Raw genomic sequence first — 23,808 nt, forward strand, 5'->3', positions numbered from 1 at the left:
TGTCCCCTGCATCAGCAGGTGGATTCTTAACCGCTGCGCCACCAGGGAAGTCCCTCTATATGCTTTCACACGTCTTTCCTAAGATAAGAAAAGTCTTCTACATAACAACAATAACGCAAAAAATTTAACAACAATGGCTTACTATCATCTAGTAAAATATTTAAGACTTATCAACTATCCCTAAAAATACCTCTTGAAGCTGTTTTATTATACCAGGATCTAATCAAGTTCAATCACTTTATTTGGTTCTGTCTCTTTAGTTTCTTAATGGAGAAATGTTTTGCCCACCTTTTTTTTGTTTGTTTGTTTGTGTTGAGGGGAACATTGACTTTTTGAAGAGTCCCGGCTGTTGTCCTGTATAACCTCTTACCTTTTGGAGTTTTGTTTCTCCATGGTACCTCTGAGTTTGTTTCTCTATCCTCTCTATTTCCTGTAAAGTGGAAGTTAGCTCTAGACTGGAGTTTGACTAGATTTAGAGTAACATTTTTGGCAAGAATACTTAATAAGGGGTGACGTACTTCATGTTGTACCACATCAGATCCATAATGTCAGGCTGTCTCACTGTTAGTATGATGCTCAGTTCTATCATTTGTTCCATTGTAAAGGAAAGGTTTCTCTTTTTGTTATTAGTAAGTGATCTGTGGGGTGATTCCTTGGCACAATGTGAATATCTTGTTCTCCACCAGCTCCAATTTCAGCATCAGCTGATAATCTTTGTTAATAGACATCTGTGGAGTACCTACAATCAATCATTGGTGTTATGAAACTGTAAGATAAGTTGAAGATACAGGCTCTTCCCATGAACCATTGGAAATATAGTGTAGAAAATTGCATAAATTTTAAGTAACATAAGGGGAGGAAAACAAATTGGCAACTGAAAAATATTCTATAGATGGAGAGTGCAAGGACAGTGAAGATGGAGAGGATGGAGTGATTAGCGTGTAATAAAGTTACAGTGTTTTGAAGGAGTTCAGCTTCTAGACTGCCTGAATTTTCCAGTCTTGGCTTATTCCACGTATTGTACACATTTAGTATCAGTTTTGTGATACCCATCTCCCATTATTGTTTATGCTTGGTCCTAGAGAGTTGTCTGGATCCTTAAAAGGGCTGTTTCTATAAACTTTAAGGGACCCATATTTCAGCCCTCCCCAGTGGAATGATTAAAGGAGAGGAAAAGATATACAAAGATGTTATCAGAAGAGTGCAGAAAGTATATTTGAGAAAAGGAAAGAAATTATATTCAGTTTCTATCAGGTGTATTAAAATGTACCTTATTTTATGCTTCCAGGTTGTTCCATGCTGTGGATGTTAATGGAGATATTTGGGAAGATGAGGTTGAAGACTAGTTAACTTCTGCTGCTCAAGATATGGAAGTGGAGTGGCTTGCCCTAATCTTTTGTCAAGTATACAGAGTAACTTTGCAGGATATTTAGGGTACCATTGATTCCCTCTTCCTATGTAGAAGATATGGGAGAACAAGGTTGATATTTTCATGTGGTACTACTGATTAAGGCACATTCAGACATTTTTCATTGCAACATGATTGAGGAAATATTAAGCCAAAGGTTCCGAAAATGAAAACTAGAAAATATTAGTATTACAATGTGCCCAAAGCTTTGAGTAGTTAAAAATTAAATATTTATTTTCTTCTCCAAGCTTTAGGTAAGGAGAGAGAGGGGTCAAGAGTTAAACTTATAGTCCTTTTTATCTCTTGAGAAGCATCCCTCTAAGACATTCTGTGGGAGCTCCCTCAGTAGTACTGCTTACAGCTGAGGTGGGTAGAAGCCTTATTAAAATTGTACCGAGAGCCTGATGTTATTTACTCCATGTTACATTCTTTCCAACCTGAATTTCTGCTAAATTAATTTTCTTTGGAGGAAGCCCTTTACTCTATAACTGATTGGATGGCCCAGTGTCATTTTGATCTGATTTTCAGGTTAGAAATTTATAGATAATTTTAAAAATATTTTTTGATACCACAAACACTGTGGGTCACCTGCTATATTTATTAGTGGTCTATAGTCCACTGTTTTTGAGCCAAGTCTAGAATTTCTGCTAAATTAATTTTCTTTGGAGGAAGCCCTTTACTCTAGCTGATTGGATGGCCCAGTGTCATTTTGATCTGATTTTCAGAATAGAAATTTATAGATAATTTTAAAAATATTTTTTGATACCACAAACACTGTGGGTCACCTGATATATTTATTAGTGGTCTATAGTCCACTGGTTTTGAGCCCAGTCTAGAATTTATTGATACTGGCTCAGAAGAATTTCAGCCCTATTCAACTTTCCTGTTCCTTCTAGGCAGTAGAGCCTAGATTCAGAATGACTTGTCTTCTGTTCTCCATTCTTTCTGTTGACTCTTGCCCTGCTTTTCATTGGTAAGGACAATTTTAATATTAGCTCCAGCAGCTCATATTTCTATTTCCTCTGCTGGGATAGGAGAAAGCCTAATACGTTCCCAAGCCGAACAAGCTGAACTTTAATTATCTGCGTTTTGAACACTGCACCACCATAGTTCCAGTCCTAACTTTCTGAATTCTTTTTAAAGGGCTTCTCTAATGAGCTATGGAAATTTGTCTTCCTATCCTTTTTTTTTTTTTTTTGCAACAGCACTGTTTCAGGGGATAATTTTGGCTTGATACCTAGATCCTTGTTTCTGGGTTTTGCTGGCTTTTTGAAAAATTGTCTTTTCTTGTGGTTTGGTGAGTGGCTTGGTAGCAAAATAAGATTTTTGGAAAAAAAGGACAGAGGAATTCAGCTGCAGCTGTGAACATGTTCTTTTTTCATGCCTTGTCATTGAAAATTGGGGAATCACTTTTAACCATTTTAAGTGTGTGTATCCAAAGAGCACGGACTGTTTCTGGATTGTCAATGAGGATGCTTAATCTTAAAAATAAAAATTATTTAAAAATTGTCTTATAATTAAAGCAGAGTTGCTGCTCTGTGTTCTGTCACCAAGGCAACTGATCACATTTAAAAACTATATGGTATATAACACATATTCTTAAAATGAGCAGAAGAAAGTCATAGTACAGCACCTCCGCTTGTGACTGAACTTAGATTTTAGGACCCATATTTTGTTTGAACTACATGGACTTCGATTCAGCACATTTAATATAAGAACGAAAGTTAACTTAAAGAATAAGTTGAAGATAAGAAATGGAAATTAAAACAACTAATTATACAGTACATACTTGAGAAGAGTGCTTCTTCTCAGTGACTGGATAGGAGTTCAATTCATCTTTCACTACTAGCCACTCAGAAGCTCTTTAGTTCATGGGCTAGTTGATGTTGCTAGAGATTATTTTATTTTAGGCTGTTGTACATTATGTTGATGATGTATTGGAAGTAGGAAAGAAGCCTTAGTTTCGTGAAACAAATGGCAGGGTTTTTCTCCATGATTTTAAAAAACAACGTGGGCTTCCCTGGTGGCGCAGTGGTTAAGAATCTGCCTGCCAATGCACGGGACATGGGTTTGAGCCTTGGTCCGGGAAGATCCCACATGCCATGGAGCAACTAAGCCCATGAGCCACAACTACTGAGCCTGCAGTCTAGAGCCCGCGAGCCACAACTGCTGAGCCCACGCACCACAACTACTGAAGCCCGTGCGCCTAGAGCCCATGCTCTGCAACAAGAGAAGCCACCGCAATGAGAAGCCCGCGCACCGCAACGAGGAGTAGCCCCCGCTCGCCGCAACTAGAGAAAGCCTGCGTGCAGCAACGAAGACCCAACGTAGCCAAAAATAAATAAATTAAATAAATAAATAACACAACAGGTCGTTAGTCTCAAAGATTTGTTTGTTTAACTGAGTGTTTCTTCCTTAGGTACAAAATCTTCACCCCTTAATTTTCACAAAGACAGTAGGGCTTAGTTTTGAGGCATGAGTCACGAGCTAATTTTAAGATGGTATAGTTTTGGGTAGAGTACTTCTGTCTCTGAGTAAAATGGAAGATTGAGGTAACCCCTCATATGACCTGTGAAATAAATAGGTTTGTGGAATGTTGGTATATCAAGAAAGTTTATGAGAGAACAAAGAGTTTTGTGTATCTAGCTTCATTTCATGAAGGCCTTTTTTTTTCCCCAGCATTTAAGATTATTGTTTTATTTTAAAATTAACTTATTTTTGCCAATCTGATAGGGCAAAATGGCACACAATTAAAAAATTTTTTGCACACTCATTAATTACTAATGAGTATAATTTTTGGAAATTTGAAATTTCATTCTATGAATTGCTGTTAATTTCCTTTGAATTTTTTTTTAAGTAATTTATTTATTTATTTATTTTTGGCTGCGTTGGGTCTTCGTTGCTGCGCGTGGGCTTTCTCTAGTTGTGGCGAGCGGGGGCTACTCTTCGTTGCGGTGCGTGGGCTTCTCATTGCGGTGGCTTCTCTTGTTGTGGAGCACAGGCTCTAGGCGCGCAGGCTTCAGTAGTTGTGGCACGTGGGCTCAGTAGTTGTGACTTGCGGGCTCTAGAGTGCAGGCTCAGTAGTTGTGGTGCACGGGCTTAGCTGCTACGTGGCATGTGAGATCTTCCTGCACCAGGGCTCGAACCCGTTTCCCCTGCATTGGCAGTTGGATTCTTAACCACTGTACCACCAGGGAAGTCCCTGAAATTCTTTTTTGATTGAGGTCTTTTTGTAGCTTTGAATCAGTTTTTTTTTGAGAACACTGGCTGTCTCTGGAGTTTTAGGCTGTGTGCCTGTTATGGTCATTTTTCTGCTCAGCTTCATGAGGAAATCATTAAACACTGGACAAGTTGATCAGACTTGTGGGTCATCTGGACTCATGGAGGCTCTGCACTAGTTTGAGAGGATTAGCCTGCCACCTCAGCTAAATACCGAATCCAACGAGTGAGCATCTAGTGGCTACATCCCTTCCTGTTGAGGAGATGGGTAAGGCAGAAAATACTTGGCAGCCGTATTCCCAGACCTATAGCATTGTCAGCGAAGTCATTTTTTGGTAGTAGAGGGTTCTCGTTTACATTAGAATTTCATTAATATACTTACTACTTTTTAGTTCAGAGAAAAAAATTAGAGTTAATCAAATATGATAATCATAAAGCCATTCATGTGGTTGCCTGCTTTAGAAGGGAATTTTAAAATTTTGACTGGAATTTTGGAGAGCCCACCAAGTATTAATTTTATCATAAGCAGCACCAGCAGGTGGCAACAGTTCCCATGTTATAAACGCAGTAACTGCTTATGACAGGAGTAGTACTTTGTTATAGAAGCAGGTGTATTTCTGGGATTTTAATTTTCCTCACTGTGTTTCATTATAGTCTGTTACACACCTAATGAGACAAGCAAGGCAGGAATAGCAGTATTACCAAAAACTGTAAGGCCACTTAAAACTATTTGAACCATAGTTGACATCCAACTGTGATGTGACATTAAAGTGTCACTCCTGATAGTAGCACTTGCCTGCCACCACTGAAGTAAAGAAATTAAGTTATAGCTGAAGCTGCTAAGTAAGACCAAGGAATTGTAACAACTGTGGTGCCCTCTCATACTGGTAAGAGTAGCCAAATAGTCTGTTCCCTGAACTTTGGCTCACTAAAAAAAACATCGGCCTGCAGAACAGGTTGAGAGTTTGTGGTCAGAAAGCTGTTTATGGTAATATCAACTTTCAGCACCCATAGTCTAGTCTTTGCACAATTATTCAGGTAGTCCAAAGATTTACCACTCCAAGTAGTCCCATATTTCTCAGAGCCAGGGGTTGCTTTGGAGAATATTGTACACATTGAAAATTTAGTGAGATTCTGATGCCAAAGTTGGTAAGTATAAAGTCAGCACGGTTATTTCTTTTCCTTGGCTCTTTTTTATTTTTTTCATTGAATCAACAAACTAAACTAATATTAATATAACCTTAATGCATATAAATTTAAAAGGTGATTGTGTATCTTATTTTTAATCCCGTTCCACTTCTTGTAACCTATTGTGTTTTCTAGTATTCATTCACTCATTTAACGAATATTTATTGAACACCTCACAATGGGCCTTACTATTTTTCTAGGTGCTGAGAATGTAACAGTGATTAAAGCAGGTATAAATCTCCCTGCCCTTGTAGAACTTAAATTCTGGCGGAAGGAGACAGACGCTAAGCAAATCATATGGTTTATCAGAAAATAAGCACCACAGAGAGAAGTTGGGAGAAGGAATAGGGTGTTAAGGGAAGCCGAGTGATGTTGGAATCTTAAAGAGTGGAGAGGAGTTCATCAACATAGCACTTGAACAAAGGCTTGGCAGTGTGGGAGTGAACCTTGTGGGCACCTGTGAGAAGAGAGTCGAGGCAGAGGGAACAGGGGCAAAGAGGGGATAGGAGCATGATAGAGGGCTCCAGGAACAGTGTGGTAGCCAGTAAGAACTTAAGCAGACTGAGGAAGGGAGAATTTTAAGAGGTGGGATGGGAGTGGGTGGTGCTACAGACTGCATAGGGCCTTGGGTGAACTTTGGCTTCTACTCTGCGATGGGAGCCTTTGGAGGACTTTGAGCAAAGTGTGATAGGGTCTGACTTACGTTTTAGGGGAGCAGGGTGAGCAAGGACAGAAACAGACCAATTAGGAGACTACTGCAGTGACTCAGGTGAGAAGTACAGATGGCTTGGACAAGTGTACCAGCACTTGGAATCTTGACAAATGTTCAGATTCTGTACTTCCTTGAAGGTAAAACTAATAGGATTTGCTGATAGATTGGATATACAATGTGAGAAGGTGAGGCATCAGAGTCGATTTCTAGGTCTTTTTGAAGAGCTGAGATGGAGAAACCTATAGGTAGCAGAGGTTTGCCAGTGAAGATCAGGACTTGAGTTGTGGACAGATGAGTTTGAGATGTCTGATAGTTATTTCAGTGGAGATGTTCGGTAGGCAGTTGGATATTCTAGTCCAGGGTTCAAGGGAGAGATTCGGGCTGGAGATATAAATATGGGAGTCAATGTATAGATTGTACTTAAAGCCATGAGACTGGATGAAATTACCAAGAGAGTGAGTTTTAAGAGAAGAGGTCCAAAGACTGAGTCTTGGGACACTGCAAATGCTAAGAATTCAGGGTGATGAGGAGGAACCAGCAAAGGAGACTGAGAGTGGCCAGTAAGGTAAGAAAACCAGCACAGTGTGATGTCCTGGAAAGCCATGCCAAATTTGAAGGAAGGAGGGGTCGGCTTTCTCAGGTACTGCAAATGGATCAAGTAATATGCGCTCTAAGAACTGACTTGGCAATCAATGTAGAGGTCATCGGTGGCCTTGATGAGTGCTGTTTCCCTGGAGGGGAGGTGAAAATCTGGGGTGTGTTTGAGAAATAATGGGGTATCTTCACAATAAAAAAAAGCTGAACAAACTGAGAATCAACTTTTCTTCAATCCATCAGAGAACTGAGGTCACAGGGCAAAGTTCCAGAAAAACTATAAAGACAGAAAAATGCAGAAAATACAGATTAGCTCACCCAAAGTCGAAGTTGCTTGAGGCAATAATTAGGATTTAAATGAATTGCTAGGGGGAGGGGGCTGAGTGTGGATTCATTTGAGAGTTTAAAACTCTGGGGAGCAATTTGTAACAAGTATCAAATAAGTTATTACAATTTAAGAACAACAACAACTCCTGGGAGCTTTCCTGAGGGGGCCCCCATGCTTCTGTGGGTTTTACCTCCAGGAGCTCGATCATGTTCCCACTGTGAAGATGGCAGAGGAATCCCCTCTTGTTGGGGGAACCGGGCGGCCGGGGGGTGGGGGGGGTAGGGGGGTGGGTTTGGGGGTGTGGGGGCGGTGGGGGGGTGGGGGGTGAGAGGAGTAACCATTTGGAAATATATCCAGAGCTTTGCTTCCAGGGCAGAAGCCTGCCCTCAAGGAAAATTACTTTGCTGGAGTCTTCTGTGATCTAGGGGAAGGGCATTTGGATGGTTTGAGCCCTCTCTAGCCTTCCTTGCTCACATAAGTGGGGAGAAAAAAAAGGCTAAGGAACTTCTGTAGGTCTCAGCCCAGAGATTCTAGCCCAGTAAAATAAAGCAGATTCAACCATAAGATTATAGAATGCTTCTCCCTAATACTATACCATCTATAGGGCTCCAGTATTATAACAGTGGATTACAGCTCTTGAAAGAGTTGCAAGACACAGCCTCTATTTTAAGAAGGAGTTTCTAGGGAAACCCGAAGACAACAGGGTAGACAAAAACAAAAGACACTGAAGAAAATTGAAGCCTCTGACACCTACAGGAGACATTAAAACACAGCCTAGCTGCTAGCCAGATAAACATAAAACCTCACATTAATGGCCTAGTTATCTCAGTTCCTATTACCCAGTACCTCGTGTCCAACTTTCAATAAAAAATTACAAGGATGCTAAGAGGCGGAAAAAAATAATCTGAGGAGATAAAGCAAGCATCAGAACCGAACTCAGACATGGCAGAGATTTTCGAGTTATCAGAATGGGAATTTAAAATAACCCAGATTAATACGCTAAGGTCTCAGAAAAAGTGGACAACATGCAAGAACAGATGAGTAAGCAAAAGAAACTCTAAGAATGGAAAGAAATGCTAGAAATAAAAACATTTTAACAGAAATGAATGCTTTTGATGGGCTCATCAGTAGACTGAACGCAGCTGAGAAAAGAATCTTGCACTTGAAGATATGTCAATATCTTGAAATGTCCCAAACTGAAATTTAAAGAGAAAAAGGAATGAAAGAAAAATAGGTACAGAAAAGGTACAGAATATCTAAGAACTGTGAGAATTGCAGAAGGTGTGTAACGTGCATAATGGGAATACCAGAATAAAGAGAGAGAACTGGGGGAGAGAGATTGGAGCCAGAGTATAGGTAATTCCAGAAATTTTGCTTATTGAAAAGGGTATCAGAGAATGAAGCTATGATAGGAGGGGACAAACAGGGTAAAGAGTTTTGTTTTTAAAGCTTGTTTTGTATTCTGATAGGGGTGATCCAGGAAAGAAGGAGTTTGATGCTGTAGGTGCGAGAGGAGAGTCTTGCTGGAGCAATGCCCTCAAGAAGGGAAGAGAAGATGGGATCTGGTGCACAGAGGGACTGGCCAAGGAACAAGTGACAGGAAGAGGGCAAACAGTGAGGGCAGGGCTGGCAGGCGGGTGTGTGTGATGGTGGGAACTTGTGGAAGTTCTTTCCTGATTGCTTCTATTTTCAAGGTCATCAGCTCAGAGAAGAACTGGAGGAAAAGGGATTAGAGTCTTGAGACATTATGAATTAGGGCTCTCTAAGTAGACCGAATGGACTAGGGAAAAATAGTTGGTGTTAAGGGCACCCTTGAGATCCAAATTACTATGTTGTTTTATTTACCCATTATTTCATAACCCAGGATTCTATCACAACATGTCTTACTGGAAACTTATGCATGCTTCACTAGCATCTCATCACAGTAAGGATTTTAGTTCCCAGGAAGGAGGCATCAGAAACTATCCCAGAGAGGGACAGAGAATCAGGATTGCTATTTTATATCAGGGGGTCAGGGAAGATCTCTCTGATAGATGACATTTGAGCAAAGACCTGAGGAAGTAAGGGAGTAAGCCATAGATAGGGGCGGGTAGATAGTGGGCTAGACTCTTGTATCCATCTGTTCTTTATAAATAGACGTATTTAATAGGAGAGGTGACACCCACTTATGTCAACATGCTGCTTGTTTTTACTAAATGTAATGAAAATTTAAGCACATTCCATCCACCCTTCCTGAAATACAACTCCATGTATACTTAATATTACCATTTCCTTTTTGAGTGTCACACTTGGGGTTTTACAGATAGATTCAACTTGTTCCACTTAGCTGTATTTATTTATTTTTTAAAAATTTTGTTGGAGTATAGTTGATTTATTTACAATGTTGTGTTAGTTTCAGGTGTGTAGCGAAGTGACTCAGTTATATCAATACATATACATATATTCGTTCTTCTTCAGATTCTTTTCCCATATAGGTTATTACAGAATATTGAGTAGAGTTCCCTGTGCTATGTAGTAGGTCCTTGTTAGTTATCTATTTTATATATAGTAGTGTGTGTATGTTAATCCCAAGCTCCTAATTTATCCCTCCCCCCAACATTTCTTCTTTGATAATCATGTTTGGTTTTGAAATCTGTGAGTCTGTTTCTGTTTTGTAAATAAGTTCATTTATATCATTTTTTAAAATTAGATTCCACATATGAGTGATATCCTGATATTTGTCTTTCTCTATCTGACTTACTTCACTTAGTATGATAATCTCTAGGTCCATCCATGTTGCTGCAAAATGGCATTATTTTGTTCTTTTTTTTATGGCTGAGTAATATTCCATTGTATATATGTAACACATCTTCTTTATCCATTCCTATCGATGGACATTTAGGTTGCTTCCATGTCTTGGCCATTGTAAACAGTGCTGCAATGAACACTGGGGAGCATGTATCTTTTCAAATTATGGTTTTCTCCAGATATTATGCCCAGGAGTGGGACTGCTGGATCATATGGTAGTTCTATTTTTAGTTTAAGGAAACTCCATACTGTTCTTTATAGTGGTTGTACCAATTGACATTCCCACCAACAGTGTAGGAGGGTTCTCTTTTCTCCACACCATCTCCAGCATTTATTGTTTGTACTTTTTTTTTTTTTAATTAATTTTATTTTTGGCTGCGTTGGGTCTTCGTTGCTGCGCGCGGGCTTTCTCTAGTCGCGGCGAGCGGGGGCTACTCTTCGTGTGGTGCGCGGGCTTCTCATTGCGGTGGCTTCTCTTGTTGCGGAGCACGGGCTCTAGGGGCGCGGGCTTCAGTAGTTGTGGCTCGTGGGCTCAGTAGTTGTGGCTCACAGGCTCTAGAGCTCAGGCTCAGTAGTTGTGGCGCACGGGCTTAGTTGCTCTGCGGCATGTGGGATCTTCCCGGACCAGAGCTTGAACCCGTGTCCCCTGCATTGGCAGGCAGATTCTTAACCACTGCGCCACCAGGGAAGTCCTGCTTGTAGACTTTTTGATGATGACCATTCTGACTGGTGTGAGGTGATATTGTAGTTTTGATTTGCATTTCTCTGATAATTAGTGGTGGTGAGCATCTTCACATGTGCTTTTTTGGCCATCTGCATGTCTTCTTCCACTTAGCTGTATTTAATATTTCTTTATTGATCAAACTGTCACAACCTGGCCAATAGGAGTCTCATTAAACGGGCTGCTTTGTCCTCTCAGTACTACCTCGGACATTTTTTAAAGCATCCTTGTTTTCTGGGAACAAGATATTCCAGGCCCACTGTGATCCCTGCCCCAAAACATATAATTTCTCCTCTCCAAGACCTGAGTGGTATCAGAGGCCCAGTCTGGCCCAGGAGTATACATCCCACTTGATCTGCATAAGAGCTGGTTGTAGCAGGACGACACGGCTGTTGGGCCACCAGGGAAACTGGCCTGGGAAAGACAGATCTTTTTTTTTTTTTTTTAAATCATTATTATTATTTTAATTTTTATTGGCGTATAGGTGATTTAATGTTGTTACTTTCTGCTGTACAGTGAAGTGAATCAGTTATATACATATAGCCACTCTTTTTAAGATTCTTTTCCCATGACAGATCTTTTTAAGGTCCTGAGTTCATACGACATCTCCAGTTTAGCTGTCATCAGTAAATCCTTTCTCATTTCATTCTAATATGATTTTTTTCCTATTAACATATGTACTTAAAATGTAATCCCTTCTTTACTGGATAAACAAAATGTGGTATATCCATACAATGGAATATTCTTCAGCAATAAGACGGAATGGACTGCTTGCTACATGTCATATGGGTAAACCTCAAAAACATTATGCTTAGTGAAAGAAGCCAGATCCAAAAGATGTCTGCTGTATGATTCCATTTATATATGAAATGTCCAGCAAAGGTAAATCTATAGAGACAAAGTAGATGAGTGGTCACCTGGGCTGGGGTAGAAGTAGGGAGCTTTGGGGGATAACAGAGAGGGATTGTGGTGAGGAATTGTACAACTCCATAAATTTAATAAAAATCATTGAATTTATATTTAAAACAGGTGAATTCTATGGGAATGTAAATTATCTTAATACAGTTCTTAAAAAAGTAAACCCTTCTTTCAACTTCTACTTGTACCTCAGTTGGTTATGTTGACCCAAGATGTTCCATTATATTGACTTTTTTAACTAAAAAAAAAAAAATTAAACCTGTTTTCCATACCTTGCAGTTGATATATCCCTCCTGGTCACAAATCTGCCTTATTCTATTTAACAGTCATATCTTCATTTGGATGCCAAGTAGAGACAGAATCGGACAATTTATTGCTCATCTGTTCATTCCTACCATTTTTTCACACAGGCACTTCATTTTTATGAGATATTTTGATTATTTTCCCCTCTGGTGATTGAAGAAGATCAACAGTTGCTATGATTGTGACTTCCTGCCGAGCTGCTGTGAGGAGTGAGTATGAAGCTTTGCTTGCTAGCTATTCTCAAAATATATAAATATCAACCCAAACCAGCTTCTGACCTTTGGGGGTGGAAGTCCACAAACAACACATTTTACTTGAAAATACTGGATTTAATAGAAAATATTGTAAACAAGTCCATTGATCCATTAGCTTAAAACAGAATGACAGCACAATCACGTATAAAAGCTAAAGATGAAATGCTGGTACCAAACACAGCACTTAAAGAGAGGCCTGAGCCAGGCTCTGAAAGATCTTTCCCAGAAATAGAGGCGGCAGCAGCTTCAAATGGGCACAAAAATAGGGAGGAGGAGGCAGCATCCAAACCATCAAGGCATAGGAGTAAAAGGAAGGCAGAGCAGTGGACAGCTTGTGAACAAGGGGTGAAGGATAAAGGAGCAAAAGCATTGTATTTCCTGATGTTCTGGGCACATCAGACCATGCCACATGAACCTGGCAGGGTTAGAAGGGCAGGGTATTTTCAGTGGGGAAAGGACATTAGGCAACTTTAGAAACAGTTGGTATGATGTTTCTTGGCACTCAGCTCTTAGGGATGTAGAACATGTCACTCGTGTGTTGTTTCTAACTCAACTAAGCTGCTTGCCCTGGCTCCATCACCTTGACTGAACACAACGCTGAACTTGACAGTATCTGCTGGCCTTGTGGACTTATGAAAGAGCATGTATGAGAGGTGCCACAGTGAGACCTTGGAACAAAACACAGGGCTCTGGTGGGAAAAGGGTTTCCGCCTTCCTCCTGGTGCTGGAAGGTCTCTGATGGAGGGGAGTTTAACGTGGCTGGGCCCCTTGAGGCTCTGAGTTTATCAGCAAAAGCCTTCTTCTTAGTCCTACCCACCCAAATCCTCCCTCAAGGAGTCCTCTGAGTTCTCGGAAAGGCCAACTGAAAGAGCAGTAAAAACTGGGGAAAGAAAATAAGGGATAGTTTCCTTCCCATGGCACTTGTTACTGACCAGAGGGACCACTTCCTTATACTGATTTTAGACATTGAGAGTGTTTGTTCCTTAATCTAAAACAGTGATTCCCAAATAAGGGGCAGGCCTGCTCAAGAGGGGCTCTCAGGACTCTCCAAAGAGGTTCTGTCCCATATACATAAGCCCCTAACTCCCTCCCAATTGCGAATCAGTGCACATAATGATAGAACTTACTGGCAGGAGTGTATTGTACATGTGAACAGTGTCAGAGACAGAACAAAAAGCTAAAAACCCCTAGTTGGGCCGACATCAAAATTATGGAGAGATTTTTTTTTTTTTCTGATTAACAGTAAGTTACAAACAAGTAGCTAAACTCCATGACTAGACTCCACACTGCATAGCCAAGAATAATAAGTTCACCCACTTATCTGGAGTAACCGTACTAGATTAAAGAAATACAATTCTGTCCTCCTAAAGACAGTTTCCAGAAAGACCTGCCTGTCCCAATGAGGTACTTGACACTAGGATTAGCACAGGCTAATCACTGTATGGTTTCTTAGAAGACTGGCTTTTCCCTGTTTCTTTCTCTTTGATACTGTACAAGGGGTCCACCAACTTGTTATGAACAAGCATTAAACCTACAAAAAATGAAAAACAAAAGTCATTAATGCAGGTAGAGGCAGAGTTCCATGATTATCAACAGTAACATCCAGGGGCTCTCAAATTTTGTCCTAGAACTGATACTCATCATCTTTTCTCTGTGGGCCCAAATGATAAACACCCTAAGAATAGGAAAAGAATTTGTTATTCCTAATGAATGCTACAATCCATGGGACTGTTATAAATTCAATCTCTAGGAGAGTTGGCCATTAAAAGGTTAATCTTTTCATCAAAGAACAAATTCCTAGGGCTTCCCTGGTGGCGCAGTGGTTGAGAATCTGCCTGCTGATGCAGGGCACACGGGTTCAAGCCCTGGTCTGGGAAGATCCCACATGCCGTGGAGCAACTAGGCCCGTGAGCCACAACTACTGAGCCTGTGCGTCTTGAGCCTGTGCTCCACAACGAGAGGCCACGATAGTGAGAGGCCCGCGCACCACGATGGAGAGTGGCCCCCGCTTGCCGCAACTAGAGAAAGCCCTAGCACAGAAACGAAGACCCAACATAGCAATCAATCAATCAATTAACCGATCAATCAATCAATAAATCTTTAAAAAAAAAAAAAAACAAATTCCTAATTTGCCTGCTCAGTAAATGAGGATTTTCACATAAGTTTATTTAAAGCAGTGAGTGTCCGCTTTAAGTAGAAGAAAGAAAGATGTGCATGACAGTTCAGTGCCTTGACTAGAAGGAAAAGGCCTGTATAAGATCTGGAAAGATAAAAAAAACCTGAGGCTCAATATCACTGCAAGGTGATTACCAAACTGCCCTTGAACTACAACTTTCATTTCATTTTCTTTCCTCCTCCTCAGAGCAAACAGGTCTCTAGAAATGGACCCTTAAAGAGTCACGGATGGAAGAGAAAACTGTATTCTGAGAGGAGGGTTTGATTTGATTAAAATCATAGTTGTCAAAGTGGCCAGAGCCTGCAAGCTAGATCCATTCCTCACTCCTGGCGCACCTGAACTTGGCCACCTACTCCCTGACCCACCCCACCCTCACCTTTGAAATACTTGACGGTCTTCACTTTCAACTCCAGGGTGGCATCCTCGTCGCACACAAACACCGTGCGGGGATGCTGCTGGAAGGCAGACACGGTCCACATGTGGTTCACTCCCTCCTCGATGGCCTTGTACAGAGCAAACGCCTTGTGAGCGCCCGTGATGAGGATCATCACCTGGGGATCAGAAAACAGGCCTGTGATGGAGGAGAAGGAGCAGCGGAGCTGGGAGTCTAGACGCCTGAATTCCAGCGGCCGCCCAAAACGACTGTAAGGACTGTTGTGTTTATCTGTCGTTGTAAGTCGTCAGCGCGTGGCACACTGCTCCACGCTCTGCGTGCTTTTATCACACCAGGAGCCTGAGATGGGGAGCACTGTCATCCCTACATGCTCGGATGAGGAAGTGGACTCTGTGATGGGGGTTTAAGTAACTTGCCCCAGGTCATTTCTAACCCAGAGGCCATGCTCTTGACCACCACATGATAGTGCCTCCTGGCACCTTTGATGATGACCGTGAAAGTGCCCTGTGAACGGATGTGCCATACATACAGAGGCCCACGCCTGATCCCAACAGTTCTGACGCTGGGTCCCCGGGCCCCTAGGTTGGGTGAGTTTTCACGGTGACAAACCGGAAAAAGAGGGGTCCTGATTTGCGCCTCCAGGGAGGCCTTGGAAGCAATGGTGAGAGTTATCTGTGTGGCTGCTAAGGTTGAATCCCAATAAAGCTGCCCCTTAATCTGGTCACTTCCAGTTCAGAGTATGAGACCTGCTCATGTGACTTGGAGTAATGCCTTTTGTTTAAGTAAAACAGGCACATACTCCCCTCAACACTTAAAATATCGAGAATGTTCAGTGTGGGAATTCCCTGGCAGTCTGGTGGTTAGGACTCCTTGCTTTCACTGCCGAGGGCCTGGGTTCAATCCCTGGTCAGGGTACTAAGATCCTGCAAGCCGTGAGGCACGGCCAAAAAATAAACAAATAAAATAAAATAATTTTTTTAATTAAAAAAAAAAAAAAAAAAGAATGTTAAGTGCCAGAAAGTGATTATAAAGAACTCAGCATTCCAGATATCCTTTCATTGTAATTCACTTGTGCCATGGAGTTGTGAGCAGGATTTACTGTTCCTTTCTTGAAATGAGAAGACAGAGGCATAGAGAGAATGTGACTCTTTGTTCAGGACCCCAGAACTCATTTTAAAAAAGAGAATTTCCAGATTTCCAGCCCCAGGTCCTTTCCGCACACCACAGGAAGAGCCCTCAAACTGTAGTGTTTATAAGCTGCAAGGCCAAAAACAGCAGAATGACCTGCCTAGGTACGGATTCAAGGTTACCCAACAGAAATCTGCTGCCATCGCTCATTTCACAAAAATTCACTTTAGACAGGGAAACTTTTTCAATGATTTACATGTTTGTTTACAGACTTGGGCAAAGAAACTTAAAGCTAAAATGTCTGTAGCTGCTTCCCACTGAATATATCAGGAAGAGAAAATGCTTCTAATGAAAGTAAGGAAATTGGAACTACAAAAAATTCAAATGATACCCAAATTTCTATAGAAAGACTCAATTCAGTTCAAGACACTATTTCAATCACACTTCTCCACATTTATGAATCCCTGAGCACAGGGCTATAACCACAAGCATCCTGCGGTTGCAGGGGGAGCTCCCTTCAAGCAGTGGCCTCCACCAACTGCAGGGAACCAGAGGGCCCCTCTCAGTACCTGGACAGGTACAAACTCATATTCTGATATTAGTGGTGCTGGGTAAGCAGAGACCAGGAGCCTGTGGCCTCCTGGGCAGTCAGTGCTGAAAAGGTTTCACCTCACACTGGGAAGAATGGTTACTTCCAGAGAGGAAGGAGAGCAGTGATAGGGTCAGTTGGGATTTTAGCCTTATTTACAATGTCTTCATTTTTAATAAAATGGATTCAGGTGGTACCTGTATAGTTGAAATTAACAGCAAAAAGCCAAGTCCAGGCCCCCAATGAAGGCCTGTGGATCCCTTGCACCCTTACCTCTCTAGCATCCATGACAGTGCCCACACCCACCGTCAGGGCCATGGTGGGCACCTTGGCGAGATCTCCATCGAAGAACCTAGCATTGGCCAGGATGGTGTCCATGGCCAGCGTCTTCACACGGGTCCTGGACACCAGACTGGACCCCGGCTCGTTGAAGGCAATGTGTCCGTCAGGGCCGATGCCTGCCCAGAAGAGACAGGGCAGCCCTGTCAGTCCCAGGGATCCAAGATATCAAGAATGGACAATCTCTCCTTCCCCACCTGGGGTCTGAAAAAAATCCTTGAAAACCGTGTCTCTCACCTCATTCATTTAAAGGTACACTTTAAGCATATGATCTTCCCCTCTCATTTCTAGCTGAGGCACACACAGACATTGTTAACTTGCTACCACCCTCAGAAAGCTAAGTAGGGAGCAATCCCAAAAGCTTCTGCCCCCCCAGATCATCCAAGTGTAACTTCTCTCTCTCCTGCCACTTCTCTATCCCTGCTGGGCTGGAGTCACACCGAAGAAAACATACACAGGGCCTGGAAAGGGGCTGCCAAGTTTATAAAATCTCAGAACATGAGCACTCCTAGCCATTTCCTCCCCACCTTGAAGTAAAGAAGGGTTAAATCTGGAGCAGTCAAAGACTGTTCAACTTCAGCCTCCCACCCCCACCCCCCATGGGGGACTCCAGAGGCCGTGACAGACGGAAGTGTAAGAGGGCAACTCAGGGCAGGAACACGCATAAGCCTGAGAGCGGGATACCCTAGGTCCCCACCCTCTCTCCACTGCTCTGGCTGGCTGACCCCGGGCAAGTCACAAAACTTCTCTGGGGTTCAATTGCTATTTTTAGCATGCAGGGGCTGATGGTAGAATCTTCCGGAACTACATGAGTCTGTGATTATGTTTAACTAAGTCGCATGACTGATCCATAAAACCTTGTCTAAGGAATAGAGAGAATCTCAGAGTCCAAATCCAAATACCTCAATTTACAGACAAGGCATCGAATTGCAGAAAGAGGAGATGCCCCAGGTCACAAAGTTTCTGAGCGGCAGAGGCAGGGCAGGGCACCAGGGCTCCCACTCTGTGCCTTCCCTGCTGCCTCAGGCTAATAAGCGACCCCACTGTCACTGGTGCAGAGCGAGGGAGCTGTTTGCAGACAGGCATGGGTCTTGTCCTCCTCATATGTTCCAGCCACCCTGGGTTTGCCCTGGACACCTGCTGCGGTGTCGCGCTCACCTCCGACAAACAGCTCAATCCCACCCGCAGCCTTGATCTTCTCTTCAAAGGCATCACACTCAGCCTGCAGGTCAGCTGCATTCCCATCCAGAATGTGGGTGTTTTCTGGGTGGATGTCAATGTGCTTGAAGAAGTTGTTCCACATGAAGGAGTGGTAGCTCTCCGGGTGGTCTCGAGGAAGGCCTGTGGGGCCATGGCTGCACTCAGTCATGCCAGGCTGAGCAAGAGCGCCCTCCCAAGGATGCCAGGATACCCCCAGACCCCCAGAGACACTTTCAGGGAAGAGCCCATCAGGGAGCCTTGGGCACTAGCCCTCTCACCCCCAGCCACTCGGAGTAAGCTGAGCTGGTGTCCTTGTGCCCATGACCGTGGGCCTGGGCCCTCATTCTGATCTTTTCACAAGAGAATGGCTGGAGGCGAGGATCAGTCTGGACCTCTGGAGGTGGGCTAGCCTCTGGGGGGTAGGGCTGGGCCCATCAGGAAAGGAAGCAAGAACACCCCTTACCCTGTGCCTCCCACCTCACCGTTCATCCCCCCGTTACACCCTGCTCAGCCTGAACCCCAACTGGAACACCCAAGTGGTTGGAGAGAATTATCTCAGAGCTTCCCAAAAAAGATTTTTTTCAGTCAAGAAGAAAAACAATGTTTAAAGTGCATGTTTCAGGGGGCTGAGGAGTGGGGAAATGGGCAGTTGATTTTTAATGGATAGTTTCAGTTTTGCAAGATGAAAAGAGTTCTGGAGATTGGTTGCACAACAGTGTGAATGTACATAACACAGAACTGTACACATAAAAATGGTTAAAATGGTAAATTTTATGTTACGTGTAGTTTACCACAATTAAAAAAAAAAAAAGAATCTTTAAGGCGAAACCATTACAAAATGATGGTGGGGGTGGAGAGGGTGACAGAAGCCCAAGGTGCCACTTTTCATCAGTGGAAAGGACACCAGTCTCAGCTCCCTTCCCAGTATACTTGGCAGGAAGGGGACGGGAAGATGAACAGTAGAGAGAAAGTCCAGACACAGACACTGGTGTGGGGGGTGGGGGTCACACACCCCAGCCATGGGACCCCAGATCCCATTTGCAGCCATTTGTTCCAGAAAGAAATGGCATGGAGTTGGGGAGGAGGCAGAGGAGGCGATATGCTGGAATTCATTAAGTGCTTGCTCTGATCAAGAAGCTTCCACACGTGGTATATCACTTAATGCTTACGGCCCATGAGGTCAGCTTTATTAGCCTCATGTCATAGCTGAGTGAACCAAGGCCTGGAAGATATAGTATCACCAACTGAGCCTACCCCCAAATGCCACTGGTTCCCTGAGACCTCCCCAGTCCTCTCCTGGGCCGATCCTGTGAGGGGAGGAGTACGATTCTCCCAAGACTCACCCACATACTCGTCCATGTTGAAAGTCTTCACATATTTGAAGGACAGGTCTCCGTTCTTGTAGTATTCAATCAGCTTCTTGTAGCAGCCAAGTGGGGTGCTCCCTGCAAGAGAGGCCACAGCCATGAACCCCCTTCAGCCCCCAGCTCCTGGAAGCCCAGAGGGCGCCCGGGAATGAATCAGGGATACTCCACCAGGAGAACCTGTCAGATCTGACAGAAACAAATCAGATCTGAAGTCCTACCCAATGCTCAATCCCAACTGCCACCCGTTAAGTGCTGGTTTAATGCCTATTTCCCCCCTAGACCGTAAGCTCCAGGAGGGAAGGGCTGTGTCTGTCTTGTTCACGGCTGAATCCCTAGCACTCAGCACACTGATGATTGAAATGACTGTGATTAGCACCTGAGTGAATGTCAGGCTTAATTACTGACATGACATTCCCTGAGCAACCAGTACATGAGAGGTACGTGATGGGGACACAGAGAAGTGAGCAGACACCCTGGAAGAGCTCACTGTCTAGGTGTGGGGACCCGAAGCAGTAATGTCGGCTGTGGTACAGGCTAGCCTGTGGGTTTGGGGAAGACTTCCCCTCGGAGCAGCAAACCCGAGTTGAGTCTCATTAGAAAGTCAGTCATAAAACCCATAAAAAGGCAAGAGGACTGCTGTCGATTAAGAAACTAAATATGCACGAAGCCTGACTGGACACTGGGATTAATTTTTTTAAAAAAACTATAAAAAATAAATGTGGACAATTAGGGGGAAAAATTTAATATGGTCTGTATATTAGATGATATTATGAAATGATTTTTAATTTTCTTAGGTATTATAATAGTATTGTGGTTATGTAAGAGAATGTCCTTATTCTGAGGAGATATGTACTAAAGGATTTAGAGGTGAAGTGTCAGGATCTCTGGACCTTACTTTCCAGTGGCTCATAAGAAATGTGTGTGTGTATGTGTGAGCCACAAGAGATGAAAGCAAATGTGGCAAAAGGTTAACAGTTGCTGAATCTAAGTAGATGGTACTGTACTATTCTTTCAGCTTTTCTGAATGCATGAAACTTTTAAAAATAAAAAGATGGAAAGAAAAAAGCCCCACCCAAATCAGATCATTCTTTTCATAACCCACTAATGGCTTTTCATTTCACTCTGAGTTATAATCAGTCCTAACAAAGGCTCTATATAATTTGGCCCCTGGCTAACTCTCTCCCCAGCTAGGAATCCTGCTTCAAGCAATTCCACCTCAGGGCCTTTGCACATGGTGTTTGTTTCCTTTGCCAGCAATGCTCTCCTTCAGGTATCTGCACAGCTAACTCACCTCTTTAGGCCTTTACTCAAGTGTCACTTTCTCAGAGAGACCTCCCCTGCCCCCATATCCAACACTGTAACTCCCACCTCTGCCTAAACACTCTCTAGCTCCTTTCCCTGCTTCATTTTTCTCCTTCCCTCTTATCACCATCTAACATATTCTATATTTTGCTAATTCACTCGTTTATTATCTGTCTCTCCCACCATAATTCAGGCTTTAGGAGGGCAGGAATTTGTGTTCTTTTTATTCACTGCTGCATCCCTGGCACCTAGAACAACTTGGCATACAGCAGGTATTCAATAAATATCTACTGAATGAATGACAGTGGCAGCCCCATCCACACATAATCATCAGCCTATCCCTGTGACATGGTCTTAGCCATGGCTGAGCCACACAGCTTCCCTGTCCTCCCCCTGAGCTTCATCATGTCCATTTTCCAAACTTCTAGCCTTCCCATCAATTCTGTGAGCTTCCAATATCTAGCCAATAAATTCCTTTTCTGCTTAAGTTAGCCAGAGTCGGTTTCTGTGGCTTCCACCCAGAACCCTGAGGGTGCTTCAACTAACAGTAGGAATGTTCCAAGGAACCCGTATGGAAATGCTGTGCTGGTTCAAGTGTGACAGTCAGGAAGGGGCCAGGTCTTGGAGGGCCCTGAACAACACTCTGAGGGGCTTGGATCTAATTTTGCAGACGATGGGGAAATGGGGAGGGGTTTCAGCAGAAGCCCAGACTCTGACCCAGGGTGGCTCCACAGTTAGAAAACAGGATGTTAGCACAGCCCCGACACAGCCTGAGACGCTGGTGGTTTCACAGATACCTACCTGAGTATAGTGTTCCCACAAACCTCCAGAGCAGAGGTCAGAAAACTTCAGCCCACAGGCCAGATCTGGCCTGCTGCCTGTTTTTGTAGAGCTCATAAATTAAGAGTAGTTTTTACATTTTAAAAGTTTTTAAAAACCAAAAGAATATTATGATATATGAAAATTATATAAACTCAAATGTCAGTGCTGGCAGACATCCATGCTCATCTCTGGATTGTCTATGGCTCCTTTTGAGCTACAAGGGCAGAGTTAAGTAGCTGCAACAGAAACTGTATGGCCAGTGAAGTGTAAAATATTTATTATTTGGCCGTATACAGAAAAGGCTTGAAGACTCCTGCAATAGTGGATTGGTCACTGAGGCAAATCCACCCCACTTCTGAAAGAAATAATCAGAACATTTGCCTTGAAAAACTGGGTTCAAAATATCCTCCCATAAAGGCAACATTCTGATTTTTTCCCTAAAGAAACTAGGACTGTTTTTCACTTAGGTCCTGTGTTTAATTAAGCCTTACAGAAAATGCGTTGAGTGACTATCTTCTCAACTCTCCCAAGGATGGCGCTTAGTTAGTAGCGCTCTAGACGCAGAGAAGAGAAATTAATTCATCACATAAAACGTATGCCTTAGGGTATTAGGACTTAATTCTGTTAAGGAAACTTGACTGACAGGGCTGGCTTAGGATATAGCCTAAAAATCAAAGTTTTTCCTGCCTAACCAAGATCCCTTCTACTCCAGGACTCTTCAGGAGCAGGCAGCAACAAACCAACCCAGAGGAAGCTGGGTCCTCTGTTTCGTATGTCCGGGGGCAGGGGAGTTGTTCACTCATAGGGCCAGTACCTCAGAGCCCTCCTTGCAGTCCCTTGGCTGAATGAGCCTACCTACCTGGCCCCTTCAAAGCCCATAATGCCCTCGCCCACCCTCCCCATCCCACAACGCACCAGTAGGGAGCCCCAGAGTGAAGTACTTGTCTGGCCCTGGGTTAAACTGGATGATGCGGTTCCTGATGTATTTGGCTGCCCACTCACTGGCCTGAGAATAGTGGTCCAGGATGATGAGCTTCATCTTGTCCTGCAGGGGTAGGTGACAAAAGGAATCAGTGGTAAGGGGTAAGGAGAAAGGGGTGGAGGGGAGAAGCCCTTCTCTCCATGCTGTCTGAGCCTGGAAGGGGAAGTTCACAGAGCATTGACAAGCTGGGCCAAGTGCCTCCACTACCCACCGGGAGGCGCTGCTGTGGGACAGACCTGGGTTCTAATCTCGGTTCCTCCATTGATCAACTGCAGGACCTTGGTGAAGGACCCAAGTTCTTTGAGCCTGTTTTCTCTTACGGGAAAATGGGGACAACAGCACCTACCTGACAAATTTCATGATGGTGAATATGAAAGAAGATGCATGTAAACCACATAGTATTCAATATAACATGTTGGCTATTATCTTGCAGCTCGACCCAGGCCCCTCTTCGCCACCCCTCGACAACCCCCACCTGGCTAGTTACTCTACTGTTGAACTCTTCCTCAATAGGAAGAGTCATGGGATCATCTTGGATGGGGGTTGGGAAGGTCATGGGATCATCTTGGATCACTAGAGCAGGTGGAGGCCTGGAAAGGTGTGTTCTCTTTCAGTACCAGAGAGGGGCGCTCCCACCGGCCTGCCTTGCTTTGCAGATCCTGTTTCCCCCAAAGAACACGCGGCAAAGGTAATCGCTCTGGAAGGAGGGCGTTTAGTCCTCCCCGCCGCACTGCGGTCAAATCAGAGTGGGAAGGCCAAGGCTGAGGCGGCCGGATCCGCGGTCCGTGGGGTACAGGAGTTTTTCCCCCACCCCAGTGGCGATCCCATCGCCCCTCCCGGGGAGGGGACCCGAGCGGATCGCTGGGGGTCCCGGCCCCAGGTTGCCGGAGGCTGGGCAGCGCCCGGACGCCCGCCCGCGAGGAGAGTCCCCGCGGACCCCACTCCCCACTTACGCGGACGCCTCCCGCGGCTGATGCAGCGACTGCGCTGGCGGCCCCGCCCCGCGTGGGTCATGTGGCTGCAGGTCACGCGGTGCCGCGCTCCGCCCGCGGGGCTGACTTCTGGGGCCGCGGCTCC

At 43.8% G+C, this 23,808-nt stretch overlaps 2 protein-coding genes across 5 annotated transcripts in view; one reads left to right on the forward strand and one right to left on the reverse strand.

Annotated features, from left to right (window-relative positions):
- RNF14 (ring finger protein 14) overlaps positions 1-2,930 on the forward strand; it is a 41,033-nt gene extending 38,103 nt beyond the window's left edge. For all 4 annotated transcript variants that reach the window (XM_068536080.1, XM_068536081.1, XM_068536078.1 and 1 more), the window contains one exon: positions 1,289-2,930. In XM_068536080.1, the coding sequence (XP_068392181.1) occupies positions 1,289-1,346 (58 nt within the window). In that variant the 3' untranslated portion in view covers positions 1,347-2,930. The remainder of the gene's footprint in view (positions 1-1,288) is intronic.
- A 9,555-nt stretch (positions 2,931-12,485) lies between these two features.
- On the reverse strand, positions 12,486-23,778 carry GNPDA1 (glucosamine-6-phosphate deaminase 1). Its single transcript, XM_068536082.1, has 7 exons — positions 23,685-23,778; positions 22,665-22,794; positions 19,602-19,703; positions 18,217-18,399; positions 16,993-17,177; positions 14,985-15,159; positions 12,486-13,963 (listed from the first exon to the last, which is right to left on the reverse strand). The coding sequence occupies exons 2-7, from the start codon at positions 22,786-22,788 to the stop codon at positions 13,863-13,865; spliced, it is 870 nt and encodes a 289-aa protein (XP_068392183.1). The 5' UTR covers positions 22,789-22,794; positions 23,685-23,778; the 3' UTR covers positions 12,486-13,862.
- Positions 23,779-23,808: the final 30 nt, after the last annotated feature.

Source organism: Eschrichtius robustus, chromosome 2 (genome assembly GCF_028021215.1).
Source record: "Eschrichtius robustus isolate mEscRob2 chromosome 2, mEscRob2.pri, whole genome shotgun sequence".
NCBI lineage: Eukaryota > Metazoa > Chordata > Mammalia > Artiodactyla > Eschrichtiidae > Eschrichtius > Eschrichtius robustus.